At 39.7% G+C, this 14,121-nt stretch overlaps 1 protein-coding gene across 5 annotated transcripts in view; it reads right to left on the bottom strand.

The window, feature by feature from the left end:
* The window catches only part of LOC140453678 (AF4/FMR2 family member 1-like), a 164,260-nt gene that overhangs the window by 95,865 nt on the left and 54,274 nt on the right, over positions 1-14,121 (bottom strand). For 4 of the 5 annotated variants that reach the window (XM_072548713.1, XM_072548695.1, XM_072548755.1 and 1 more), the window contains 2 exons: positions 11,750-11,870; positions 9,648-10,568 (listed from right to left, as the gene is read on the bottom strand). In XM_072548713.1, the coding sequence (XP_072404814.1) occupies positions 9,648-10,529 (882 nt within the window). In that variant the 5' untranslated portion in view covers positions 10,530-10,568; positions 11,750-11,870. The remainder of the gene's footprint in view (positions 1-9,647; positions 10,569-11,749; positions 11,871-14,121) is intronic. The other variant, XM_072548829.1, reaches the window with a different exon arrangement.

Genomic DNA, 14,121 nt, shown 5'->3' with positions numbered 1-14,121 from the left:
ACCAGAAGTAGGGGAGTGGCAATATTGGTAAGGAAAAATCTCTCATTTAAATTGTTGGAATGTGTTAAAGACACGTATGGGAGATTTATAATTGTTAAAGCCTTGATAAATGGGGAAGAATATGGCATTTTAAAATGTTTATTGTCCCCCAGCTCATCCTCTTAAATTCTTGGTAGATGCTTTTTCTAAACTGATCCCTCGATACCCTCTGCACAAACTAAACAGTTATTGGGTTTGTGTGGGGAATTAGGATTGGTGGACGTCTGGAGGTGTCTCCACCCTACAGGTAGGGATTTCATATTTTTCTCCAATCTGCACAGATGTCACACGAGGATTGATTTTTTTCTGACCCCTGCGGTAACCCTGGATCTGGTGGCATCCTGTACGATTGGTAATATTGCCATGTCTGATCATGCTCCAGTGTACCTTATGGTTAAAATTAAGGATGTTACAGTGGATTCAAGGTACTGGTGAATGGACCCCTTTATTCTCGTGGACAGCAAGTTTGTGGAGTATTTCTCTCGGGAATTTCGGGCATTCCTAGACATCAAGATAGGCTCAGTTGTTAGCTCATCTGTTCTCTGGGAAACTGCCAAAGCTTATGCCAGAGGGTTAGTTATTTCATATTCCACAAGTAGGAAGCAGCAGAAGGGTGAGCAGCAACATCTCCTTCAAACATGGTCAAAGGCAGCCGAGAAGGCCTATTTTGACAGGCCCTCGTTGGTCAAATTACAGAGGATTACAGCACTACCACTAAATTCTACACTAAATTCCGTGCTCACGCAGATGGCAAAGAAGGACCTGATTTTAGCAAAGCAAAGGTTGTACGAGCATGGTGACAAGCCAGGCAAATACTTAGCATACCTTGCCAGAAAGGGAAGTGCCCCACAAACCATTACAGCGATTAGGGAGGGGACTGGGAACCTAACATGTGATTCTAAAAAGATTAATGTGGCGTTCCAGAGATTCTACTCTAAATTATATCAGTCAGAGAATCGTGGGGAGGGGCAGGCCAAAATGGAATCTTTTTTTAAGAGATCTGAAGCTCCCGAGTGTGACTCCCGAACAACAGTCCTTTCTCAATGCCCTATTATCAGAGCAAGAAGTGCAGGAAGCTGTGAGGCAACTTCAGAGTGGAAAGGTGCCTGGTCCTGATGGACGTCCCAGTGAATTCTATAAGGAATTTATAAGTATACTGTCAGGCCCGATGCTGAATGTGTTTAGTGATTCATACAGTCATGTTTGTCTCCCACCATCTCAGAGAGGCCAATATTTCACTTATCCTTAAAAAAGGGAAGGATCCGGAAGACTGTGCTTTATACAGGCCCATCTCGCTCTTAAATGTGGACTTTAAGATCCTCTCTAAGGCTCTTGCGTTAAGGCTGGAGACTGTGTTACCCTCTATTATTAAAGATCAGATGGGCTTCATAAAGGGCCGCAGATCCTCCAATAATGTTAGGAGGCTGCTTAACATAATTCAAGCATGCCAACAGCAGTCAATACAGGGATTGGTGATTTCTTTAGATGCAGAGAAGGCATTTGACCGAGTTGAGCGGCCGTACCTTTTCTATACTCTAGACCGGTTTGGTCTGGGCGAAGTTTTCATAAGGTGGGTAAAGGTTCTCTATAGTGTACCTCTCGCTGTGGTCCTTACCAATGGGGTACGATCAGGCAATTTTAATATTTCTAGGGGCAGCCAGCAGGGCTGTCCCCTTTCACCATTACTTTTTACGTTGTGATTGAACCATTGGCAGAGGCCATTCGTGGGGATCTCAATAGATCAGCTCCAGAAGTGGGGTCAAAACTACATAAGATCTTGCTGTATGCAGATGATGTTCTAATTTTCTTGACAAATCCAGCAGTCTCAGTGCCTTGCCTGATACAATGCATTCACGCGTTTGGTGCTTTTTCAGGGTATAAGATTAATTTTGCTAAATCAGAGGCTATGCCTATGGGTGGTCTTACGAAAAAGAGTTGGCTCTTGAGAGTGACTATAGATTCCCATTTAGGTAGTCACAGGGGGGTTGTGTGTATTTGGGCATATTCATTACTCCAGTTCTGGATTGGCTGTTTAAAGCCAATTTTACTCAATTATTTGAAAAGATTAAACAAGAGCTCCAAAGATGGGAGGCACTTCCAGTCTCATGGTTGGGAAGGATAGCACTTAAGATGAATATTCTCCCTCGTTTGCTATACCCTATACGGATGCTCCCCCTGATTTTCAATAAACAAACACTCAGGAGACTGAACGGTTGGTTCAGCTCCTTTATCTGGCACTATAAACGGCCCCTCATTAAATTAACCAAACTGCAGTTGCCTCACAGACTCGGGGGAGTAGACCATCTGGACATTAAAAATGACCATTTAAGCTCGCTCTTGACCTATGTAAGTGATTGGGTTTGTGGGGACCCTCTTTCAATATGGCTAGATATCGAAGTCTCCCAGGCAAGGTGCCCCCTTACCAGTTTGCTGTTTTTGGACAAGGTGAGGACAGTTAGGGAATATTGCCATAACCCAATAGTCATCAATAATGTTAAAGCATGGACGGCAATTCGGCAGAGGGAAGGTAATATTGGCAAAACATCTTTGTTTACACCTTTAGTGGGTATGCCGAGTTTTCAACCAGGTATGATAGATTCAGGATTTAAACGTTGGGCAGCTGGAGGTATATCTTGCATGGGTGATTTATTTGAGGGGGATGTAATGATGTCCTTTGATCAGTCAGTACGGAAGTACGAGTTACCTAATAGAGACCTCTTTCGTTTTTTTCAAGTTAGGGATTTTATTCAAAAAAAAGGACCACGTTTTTGACTGATCCCTACAAATCTGACATAGAAAGAGGGGTACTAAGGGCTAAGAGTACACACTCTGTCAGTACTGTATATCACCAATTGGGGGGTGCCACCTCAGATGAGTCTGATTAACTCTGCAAGATGTGGGAAAGAGAGCTGGGTGTTGAAATCTCTTCAGAGGCACGGGAGGATATTTGGGAGAATGCAAGGAAGATATCAATTTGCAATAGGACCCATACTTTACAGTTGAAGATTCTCCACAGGGTCCACTTAGCCCCAGACCGTTTGTCAAAATGTAAACCAGGGGTATCTTCAGCATGCCCCAAGTGCAAGGTCTGCATGGGTACTCTTACCCATTGTCTTTGGTCTTGTGACAGGCTTCAAACATATTGGAGCGATGTGGTGGGTGCAATGGAGAGGAATTTAGGTGTGGGGTGGAGAAGGACCCTATTTCACTCCTTTTGGGCCTACGCATTGTATTTCCTGCAGACTCGCATACGGCACAACTTTTCAATATTCTTACATTCTGTGCAAGGAAGAATATCTTGCTAGGTTGGATATCAGAAAACCCCCCAGGCCTGTCAGGTTGGCAGAAGATTGTTATGGAGCATATTGCCCTGGATCTTCTCACAAATATGATACACCACAAAACTGAGAATTTTTACAAGACATGGCAACCCTTTTTGAAATACCTGGACACAGAATTATCTGCCACACTAACAAGGGCTTTTATATAGCCGTAACGATTGTGTTTCATGAGTCCAATATCTAGGGAGGAGGAACTGTGAATGTACGAGTGTTTTGTTTGGCTGGGCTGAGTTATTACTATTTATTTGTTGTTAGGTATTTATTTAGTTAGTTAAATAGCTAGTTTAGGTTTTTTAAAAATTTTATACTTCTCTATATATGTTTATACATTCGTACAGGAGGGTGGGCTGGGGAATTTATTTTATTATTTGGGTTTAGTTTTGTACTGTTTTGAATTGCATTGTTTTGTATTTGTTGTAATATTTAAAAATCTATTTTTTCTTAAGTAAAATATATTTTAAAATCTTAGTATCTTGAAGACAAAGCTTTCTAGGTCATTGCAAAGATGTCGAACACCTTTATATAGTATGTACCTCATTGCTATAATGCAATAAACTACAATTTGTTAAAGACAAGAGTCTCTAAGATTCACCAGTGTTTTTCCTCTGCTGCTGTCAAACCTTAGTGCTTAGGCCCAATTAAAGTTAGGGGATAGTGGCAGCATACCAACCCAACTACAAGCTGATACTGGCTGGCATCACACCACATAAAACAAAGTCAGGAGTAAAAACCTTGATTGATCTTTCCTTCCCAAATAGTTTCAACAATTCTGACAATCTCATCTAGCATAACAGGAATCAAAACTGGAGGTATTTGGATCTTATGGCTTGACATTAGCTACACGGTTATTCTTCTCCGGGTTTAATTATCTTGGCTGAGAGTGTTTACAATAAAACTATTGGAAAAATGTTTGAAATGTGTTTTTGGAGGTCATGAGCTTGTGAAAAATTATGCAGGACACAGCTTGTTCATTGCTTCCCCCACCACTCCCCTCCCCATCAATTTAAAAAGCTGGTTATGAATTAACAAATGAGCATACAGCTAAGAGATCACCATTTAAAAACCACAGTTTATCATCATTCTTTTGAGAATCAACTGTTTGTACCCTGTTTCTTGTGAGTTTAATTCCCAAGTGTAGCTGCCAAGGTTAAGGACAGCTCTTCTGGGTGGGAGAGCAATGATCCAACTGTTGTGGTCCACATAGGTTCCAATGACATAGACAGGACTAGGAAAAAGGTATTATGAGACATTATGAGCATCTTAGGTCAATTTAGAAAAGCAGAACCACAAGGGCTATAATCTCAGGATTACTATCAGAGTAACTTGCAAATTGGCAATGAGTAAGTAAGATTACAGGGGTAAACGTGAGACTCAAAAGTTTGATGTGGGAGAAATGGCATTGGATTCTTGGGGTACTGGCAGCAGTACTTGGGAAGGAGAGCTGTTCAACTGAGATGGGCTTTTATTTGAACCATGCTGGGACCAGTGTCCTGGCAAATTGTATAATTAGGGCTGTAGTTAGGGATTTAAGCTAATTAGTTTGGGGTGGTGGGGGGACTTTAACTGAAGAGAACGTTTTTTTTTAAAATGAAAACAAAACAGGAGAGCAAAATATAGAAGCAGAAGAGCGTAGTAGAAAGGAGAACCAGAGGAAGTAATAATGGCCAAAAGTCAAAGTTTAAGGGTCTATATCTAAATATATGTCGAGTTTGTAATACGAAAGATGTGTTGATGGCAAACAGAAATAAATGAAAAAATATGAGAACGCAACTTAGGGCTCAAATAACAGCAATTAAAGAGAGGGGTCTGAAGGAAGTGTTCTTTACCGTAGGCTGGGAATATAGAAAAAGTGGAACATCAGTGGATGAGCAGTGGCAGACATTCAAGCAGATACTTTATAATACTCAGCAAAAAAAATTATTCTGGTTAAAAAGAAGGATTTGATGAGAAGGATGACTACCTGTGATTAACAAAGGCAGTCAAGAAGAGTATCAGAAACTAAAGCATAAAAAGCAGCAAAAATAGTGGTAGACCAAAGGATCCATATTATTTTTTAGGTTTTATTAGTGGATAACAAAAAGCAATAAAAAGAGCTTAAAAAAAGATAAAAGAAATAGCGAGAACTAAATAGAAAGCAAAAGCTCCAATGGGCATATAAAAGAGTAGTTAAAAGTGAACGAGAGACCCTTGGAGGATGTAACTAGAGAACCAATAATGACAAACCGGGAAAAGGCAGATAATTTAAATAATATTTTGCCTCAGCCTTCTTAGTGAAGGATACCATAAACATCCTAGACATCAGAAAAGCAAGGCATTAACGGGAGCAAAAGTCTTGGAACAGTCTCTATCACAAGGGACAAAGTATTTGGAAGGCAGATAAATCACCAGGACTTGATAGCCTGCATCCAAGGGTTTTAAACAAAGTGACTGCAAAGATGATCAAAATATTGGTTAAAAAAAAATTGTAGAAATTAGGGATTCCTTAGAGATAATCAACATGGCTTTGTGTGTGGGAAATAGTGTCTCACTAACTTGATTGAGTGTTTTTTTGAACAGTGAGTTTTTTGAAGAGATGACCAAGAAGATTGTTAAAGGCAGAGTGGTAGATGTTATGGACTTCAGCAAGGCAGTCGACAAAGTTCTGCATGGTAGACTGGTTAGCAAGGTAGATCATATGGAATCCAAAGGGACCTAGTCAAATGAATACAAAATTGGCTTAAAAGGTAAGAGGCGGGGTAGTGGTAGTGGTAGTGAAACAAAAAGATAAATTCAATCACCCAATATATAACTAGAGAAAATTTTTATCCAATCCACTAGCTGTCTTAAGTAATCAGATTAAATTTAGCCACAATACAGGTAGTGAGATAGAACTCTCTGTTGTCAGTCTACAATAAGACTAAACACTGCATTGAGGAGCAGCACATCGATTTTAAAATTTGAAAATTGCCATAGAGAGATTTTTGGGGGACACAGCAGGGGCAATGATGTGGGGCAGAAAGAGAAGCTTTGCAAGTTATATTGGGACCATAATTAGATAGACAAGAAAGAAACAAAAACGAGAGCAGATCCACCTAGGTGAACAACAGTGGAAAGGAACTGGAAATGTATAGCGTGGTCAACCATGTCCAAAACTGAAGACAAGGACACACAAGGAGAACAACCAGAAATGAGTGATAAATGTTGGCCTGGTCAGCTATGTTCAAGAATTAATTTTGTGGCAAAGGCTCAAGTCCAATGAATCATTATATATTCATAAGAGCAATTCAAACTATACGGAACAAATGTATTTCAGAAGTGCATGTTAACAAAGCGAATCTGTCAAATCATACTTGCCCTACTTTAAACAAAAAGGTAAATACAGCTTTTCCTTACTGAAGTATTGCTCTGCTTTCTCTCCACAGATGTTGTCAGACCTACAGAGTTTTTCCAGCAATTTCAGTTTGTGTTTCTGATTTCCAGCATCTGCGGTTCTTTGTTTTTTTTAAAAAAGAAAAGGAATGTTGGGGTTGGGATGATTTTGTTCTTACTTTTGCAACTTCATCATAAAATGACTGGTTAATATTTGCGTCCAACAAATTTTAACGACAGTTTATACTACATTAATTCATGATCAACAAAAGACCGCAAAGGAAGCCTCTCATTGGGTTTACAGAACCCAGAGCTTTTAGGACTGGATCATTAACAACCACGGTAACCAACAAATAACTAGGCAGGGTGCAGATATCAAGAGTCAAAAAGAGAAGCTTCAAACTAACAAAGGAAGTAGGGATGGGTTTGAAAATACCTAGATCTTATCAATACACTTGATTCAGACAGCATTACTGGTTCAAAATGAACAATCATTGATTTTTTTTAAAAAAAAAGAGCAACTCCAAAGGAGCGTTTCAATAAGACTATATTCTTGAACAATAATTTTGCTTTAAGGTTTCACCATTCCATGCATCAGACCTTCCAGCAGCCACCATTTCCAAACTTTCTAAAAACAAATTTCACCATTCGCCCCAATGTATTAGGCAGATTTATAATGGGCCACACTTCACAGACATTAACATCGTACTCCTTCACTCACAATGAGAACATGATCACCACAAGTGATTCCCAGGACCTAGTAAATCAACTTTACAAGGTTCCACCTACAAGGCTTCATGATTTCGAATTCAAGTTTGGGTAATTCACAGTGACTGCATAGTTGTTTGAGAGAACAAATAAGATATTCTGCTTCCATGTGAACAGAGTTTTAATCTTTTATTGTGCAGCATACCTCAGTTTGTGAGGGTAGTAGCCGTAATACTGTTAAATTGAATGGCCATCCTGATTGTCTGAGGATTCTGTGAAATATTACAAATTAAAGTTCAAAAGGAAACCCAGCAGGGAGCTCATCATCTTTGGCTTATAGCTGCCCAAAGACATTTGACAGTATATGTTAATTTCTGAAAAATATCCCAAAAAAAAGCATACAATTATCCCATCCACAGGGTACACAAACTTTATTTTGTTCAAATGCGAACTCAAAAGCCACTGAAGTAATTTTTCTGATGATTATTAAGGCTCAATTACTTAAACATGTGGAAAACTGAAAACTTTTCCAAACTGCTACTAATTGTCTGCAAATGCTCCCCAGCCAAGTACAGCCAAGATCACAGTAAAGCCACAACTGCTTCTATCTTGTCTCAGCAATTTGCTTGGAAGGTAGCGGAATGAAAGTAATGTCACGAGACTAGTAATCCAGATCACCAGTTTCATGGACTGTGGACATGGCTTTTAATGGTGATATTTGAAGTTTGAAAAATCTGGAATTTAAATAAAAGCAAGACCAATGGTGACCACGTAACCATTGTCAGTTGTCATAAAACCTCGTCTGGTTCACTAATGTCCTTTAGGGTCTAAAATCTGCCATCTTTACCTAGCCTGACTTACTGGCTCCAGACCCAGATTTGCAGTTAACTCTTCACTGCCTGTTCAGACCATTTCCTGCCTCTACTGCAAGAGATCCCTTAGCGCTACTTGTAAAAATGGGTCTTGTCTGACATCCAGGCCAACATCTTTTAAACGAGATGTTAAAACCAAAGCCCTGTCAGAAGGACATAAACATTCTTTTGTGTGTGTCAACCATGGTTCAGTTGTTAGCAATCTCACCCAAGTCAGAAGGCTGAGTGTTCGAGCCCTGCTCCAAGACTGAATGCAAAATCAAGACCCACAGTCCTAAGGGAATACTGCACCAAGATGCCATATTTTCGATAAGATGTTAAACTGAGACCCACTTTGCTTAATCAGGTGAATGTAAATAAAAAGTGTTCGATTGCACTACTTGGAAGAAAAGCAATGGTTATCCCCAGTGTCCAGTCAATATTTATCCTTCAGTCAACATGATCAACCAAGATTCTCTGGTCATTACCATACTGCTGTTTGTGGATCTTGAGGAAAACTGCTTTCCACTTTACAACAATAAATACATTTCAAAACATCTTGAATGCACACACTCGAGACATCTAGCAGGAGTGAATGTTGGTATATTAAAGCAATTTTTTCTTTTAAAACATTCATTCCGCTCAGCAGTATCACTACATAGGTAACTTGTTCCTTAATCTCACTGCTTATGGAACTTCGTTTTGCACATATTAGATGGATGTAGCAACCAAAGGAGGAATAGTAGTACATTCCCCCAAAATACTGTGTATTGCTTAAGACACAAGAAGTGCTATACAAATGCAAGTTCTCCCCCAACACAGAACAGTACTTTTCAAAGGAGGACAAAAGATTGGAGTTCACATCGTAAAAGGAGGACCACTTTGATTGGATTTTCAAGAACAATCACCAGACGAAATACATCAGGAAAATGTGACTATCAGTCTAACGTTGTGTAAATGTGTACCTTATTAAGATCAACGAACTGTTGTCAGCCACAAGTCAGAATCAGAAACCATTACCATGATATCTGATACCGAAGTATTTCAATGTGTTTTCATTACTTCCAGTCAATAGTCTGACATGTATGATTCTAGTTAGTTAACATATTGTTCATTTCCTAAAGCTGCTTTTAATTTCCAGCCTGTGTGTCTTAAAATAAAATATAAAAGAGGAGGAATACACAATTTAATTAAACATTTTCATTTCTGATACAGGCCCACTGTTTGAATTTCAAGTCCTGCTTATGTCACTGGATCACGAATCTGAGCAAAATACTTCACCTCCCTATGCCAGCAATTGTGGCTACTACCAAGTTCACTGCAGAACTACACATCAGAAGAGAAATGGCAGTGCACTCACCTCGACTGGCTGAGAAGGAATTTTAAGTTTGGATAGCTTTGCTCTGGCACTTGCTTTCATTGCAGCTATATTTCCAAATGGTTCCTCAGTGTAATCCTCTGCAGGAGGCTTTAGTTCTGGGGATTTACTAGGTGCTTGGTCTTGCCCATCCATCGGTCTCACATATGCTGTAGGCTTTTGCTGTATCATGTTTGGTTTCGATGGTAGAGATGGTGGAAAAGTTTGAGATGCATGTTGGCTGGGGACTGGAACACTCAGATCAGAAGACAAGTTCTCAGGATCACCGGAGTGTACTTCTTGTTCACTTGGAGATTTTGTTGGAGGACAGTCCTTGCTGCGACTACTCTTACTTTGTTGCAATTTGGAATTGGTAAACCCGCTGGAATGTAAGGGGGATAATGGTGTTATCGGAGACAAGGGCTGCATAAGTGAGGACAACGGTAACAGTGGTTGCAAGTGTTGCAAATGGGATAACTGGACTTTGCTGTGACCGTCCGTATCCGCTGGCTGGTCATCCCTCACTCGACGGCTATTGCAAGTTTCCTGGCCACTGTAGCAATTGTCCTTTTTTTGGCTTCGGTTTGGAAATAAGCTGTAGCCCTTAGTGTTCTGACTGAGGCTTTGGCTGTTCTGTTCTATCGCTGTAGTGTTCTTATCAGAAGAGCAGACACCAGTTGAAGAAGCTGCACTGCGAGGTCCCATTGATCGTGGATTGCTATTGTGAAAGGAAGGCTGTAGTGAACTATTACTCTGTTTTGCACCAAGCAAGCACTTATCTTTTTCTTGTGAAACCAAAGGAACTGCCCTCTTGGGTATACCAATGAAGTCCTGCTGACTCTTGTTACTTATCAGATCTTTCATCTCATCATAGTTGCCCAGCATATTCTGAATGCGGCTGGAAAGTTCATCCCCTTTATTGGTCTGCACAAAAACAGAAGAAATGTAGTTAAACAACTGCAACCCTAAGAGCCCAGTTATGATTCACACATATTTCTGCAGAGGCAAATGAATTCAAGAAAAAAAAAGTTACCCCACATGCACTAATTAGTCGTTTAAAAATGCCTGAATTTCTGAAAAATTTGTGCATGATTTCTTTTATATAAATGCATTCTTTAACGCTTTTTTGACCAGAAAGATCAGTTCGGCCTGCAAACAAGCATGATTGGAAAGGATTCTGCAACAGCACAGCAAAATAACAGTCCAGTCACTACATATTAAAAATAACTTTCAGACTTGTAGCTTAATGTAGTGAGCTACAAAGAGATTAGAAAAATCCAAGACTTGTTAATATTTTCAACCTGGATGCAAATTTATTTCTTTGGTCTCAGCAAGCTTAGTATCTTTGGGACCATATAGATTCACTCAAATTGCTGAAAGTGAAAGGCTGTTGGAAATTTAATCATACAAAAACAAAACCTTCAAATGGCAGAAAAGCTAGACAAAAAAAAAAATTATACAGACAACCATCCAGCTCACTAAAAACTTAGATTAGGTCGGGACAGCTCTCCCCCACAGCCCGTGTTGCTTTAGAAACAAATATTGGCGGATGGAAATGGAGGTGCAGTACATTCAAATCATGAAGCAGCGGGCACAGCTGATGAGGCGAGGGACCTGCCAAAAACTCAACCACTACACCTCAGCTCTGCAAGACCTGTGACTTGCACAAAACTGGCCGGATTCACGACCCAGTCAGCAGCTGGTAACAAGAATTGGGAGACAGGCTGTCACCCGCAGGACAAGTCTCCAAAATTTAAAGAAGTGGAATGCTTTGGAGGAGGACTGCATCGAAGCTTGTAGCAAGGGAAACCCAGAAGAGAGTCGTCTTACTCTTCCTGGCTCACATTAAGACAGGAACAGACATTTAAAAAGAAGGACTGTCCTACCTGGACGTCACAGTCACTGCTCTCCTGCTCAGGAGTCCAATTGAAATTGCGTAGGAGGTCCTGATGACCAAACTAGAGCTCCCACCTGCAAATATAGAGAGCTGCTCTACGAGCTTTGGGTGGGAGCACTGTTCATAAGAGGTGCCAAGAGCTGTGCAGCACAGAATCTAAAACAAAAAAAGCTCAAACCAAATTAGTCTAAGCTGCTCCATACTTTACCTTGTATGGCTCACCAAAGAGGGGGGCATTTTTAAGGAAAGGTTCTTTGTCAAGGTGAATTTCTTGGTTTCGTCTTTCCCTTTCCTTAATTCGAAGCAAATTTCTGTCTTCATTGTACAAGCTGTTGAAGAGCAGAATAAACTAAATTTCAGCTACTTGGCAAGCAAAATGGAAAATTTAAAAAGACAAAAATCAGGAAACAGTCATCAACTGCGTGTCAACCACTTCATAGATGGGTAACTTTTCTCCTACTCGGTCCCTTTGATATGCAGTATTTCTTCAACTTGGCTATCAATACATTAAGTGAACCACGTTCTTCATCCCTTGGAAACACCAATATAAATGAAGTATTCCAAATATTGGAATAAACAGCTGATATTTAGACAGATCTATCCCACACTAAAGTAGTGGGGCCATGGAGCTTTTGATTTTACAATACTGCATGCATGTTTTAAATATTCACAAAATGCCAGCATATAGCCAAACAGGAAAGTGCAAGTCGGTGGAGCGGAAGGTATTTTGAACATCAATAGTGCATGGCTGGGGAAGGAGCCAGCAGCAGAATCAACAAATTTTCAGCAGCGCTGGCAAAGGAGCTAGAAACTCAGGGGATAGGTGGCTGCTTACTGACAGAGGATCATTCAGGAAAAGTACTTATCTCCCCTTAGCACACATAAGGAAGGCATCTTCATTACATTGCTCAAGGCATTGAAAATGGAAGATTGAAAATGGGATCACTATTACACAATAGTGTCATTAGAGTGGTCGATGATTATTGCTCACTCACTGTACTTTGTAAATTCATGATGTTGCAGATATACTGATTTTATTATAATGCATGGCAATTTTAAGAACTCTAGCAGTACATTAAAAGACTGCCGCTGACATGAGACCTGAAAAAATAGGCATGAGCAGAATAATATTAGTAGGATTTAATCTCGGTGCACATCACAATTATTTCTGTTCTGACCACCAAATATACAAAGAAACAGGTCACCCAAACACCATTTGTGTGACAATGCAATGCACAAAATGGCTACATCATTCAGCTAGGAACTATGACCATACTTCAAACTAAGTTCGTGGAGTGCTTTGGCAGTGATGTGGTAAAGTACAAAAAAGTATTTTTACATTCTTCAGTTTCTATATACTATCCGTGACAACATGCTAATCCAAATAAAAAGCAGAACTGCAAAGAAAGGAAGCCAGTGTAGAAAAGGAGCTCTCAGAGTACAGTGTAATCAACTAGAAACTGGTCAGACTCTCCCAGTTTTGTCAGCTCATAACCTTAGGTGAAGACATCTAAGCAGCTTAGTTATAGTACATTTAACATGTCTTATATTATTCTACAAAGAACCATAAATGGAAAGTGCAATATTTTCACTATAATCAAGAGGCAAAGGGAGGCATGGAAGTAAATGTAATAATCATCACTGCAGTTTTATAAAAAAAAAGTTAGGGAAACTAAATGGTGTTAAAGACCAAACAATCAATCCATCCTTTGATTGCATCCTAGACTATTAAGAGGAAGTAGCAGCAGAGATGGTGGATGCACTGGGGGTGATCTTCCAGGAATCCTTATATTCTGGAAAACCCCCAGAGGACTGGAAAATTGACAACCTAACACCTTTATTAAAACTAGGAAAGGAAACAGGAAACAAGTAACTATACTAGTTAGCTTAATGTCCACTATTTAGGAAAATGTTCATATGTTATGTATTAATAAATGCTTTGCCATTACATCCTTTCATATGATCTAACAAAGGCAGCATGGCTTTGAGTGGTAAATATGTGACAAAATTTACTACAATTCTTTGAGGTGGTAACAAGCCAGATAGATAAAGGGGAAGTAATGGATGAGATGTATTTGGATTGTCAGAATATTTTTGATAAAAGGTACCACACATTAGACCGCAGGTAGTTGTTCTATAACACGATAGTTGCGTTACCGTGCAACCACACTTTATAGAAACATCACGCTTTTGAAACAGTGTTTGAAGTAACATGATGACATTGCCAATAGAAAAGGTGTTCCTAATTCATCAATCGCATTACAGCGAATTCACGTTAACAAAACGCGTGTTATAGCAGAAAGACCTGTACTTAATAAAGGTAACAGTCCATGGTGTTAGAAATAGCACACCAGCACGGATAGAAGATTGGCTAACTAATAGAAGACAGGGCTGGAATAAGCAGCATTTTCAGGATGGCAACAAGTGAAGAGATCACTACTGGAGTCACAATAGTTTACAATATACTGTATATGCTAATAATTTGGATGAGGAAAGTGAATATACTCTAGCCAAGGATATGCAACCAAAAATAATGGAGATGGCAGGTGGCGAGAATGACACACAGATTCTGTAGAGAGG

The sequence above is a fragment of the Chiloscyllium punctatum genome, chromosome 1 (genome assembly GCF_047496795.1).
Source record: "Chiloscyllium punctatum isolate Juve2018m chromosome 1, sChiPun1.3, whole genome shotgun sequence".
NCBI classification, from domain to species: Eukaryota; Metazoa; Chordata; class Chondrichthyes; order Orectolobiformes; family Hemiscylliidae; genus Chiloscyllium; species Chiloscyllium punctatum.
Note: the sequence above shows the minus strand (reverse complement) of the source record. Positions and strands in the feature narration are given on the sequence as shown.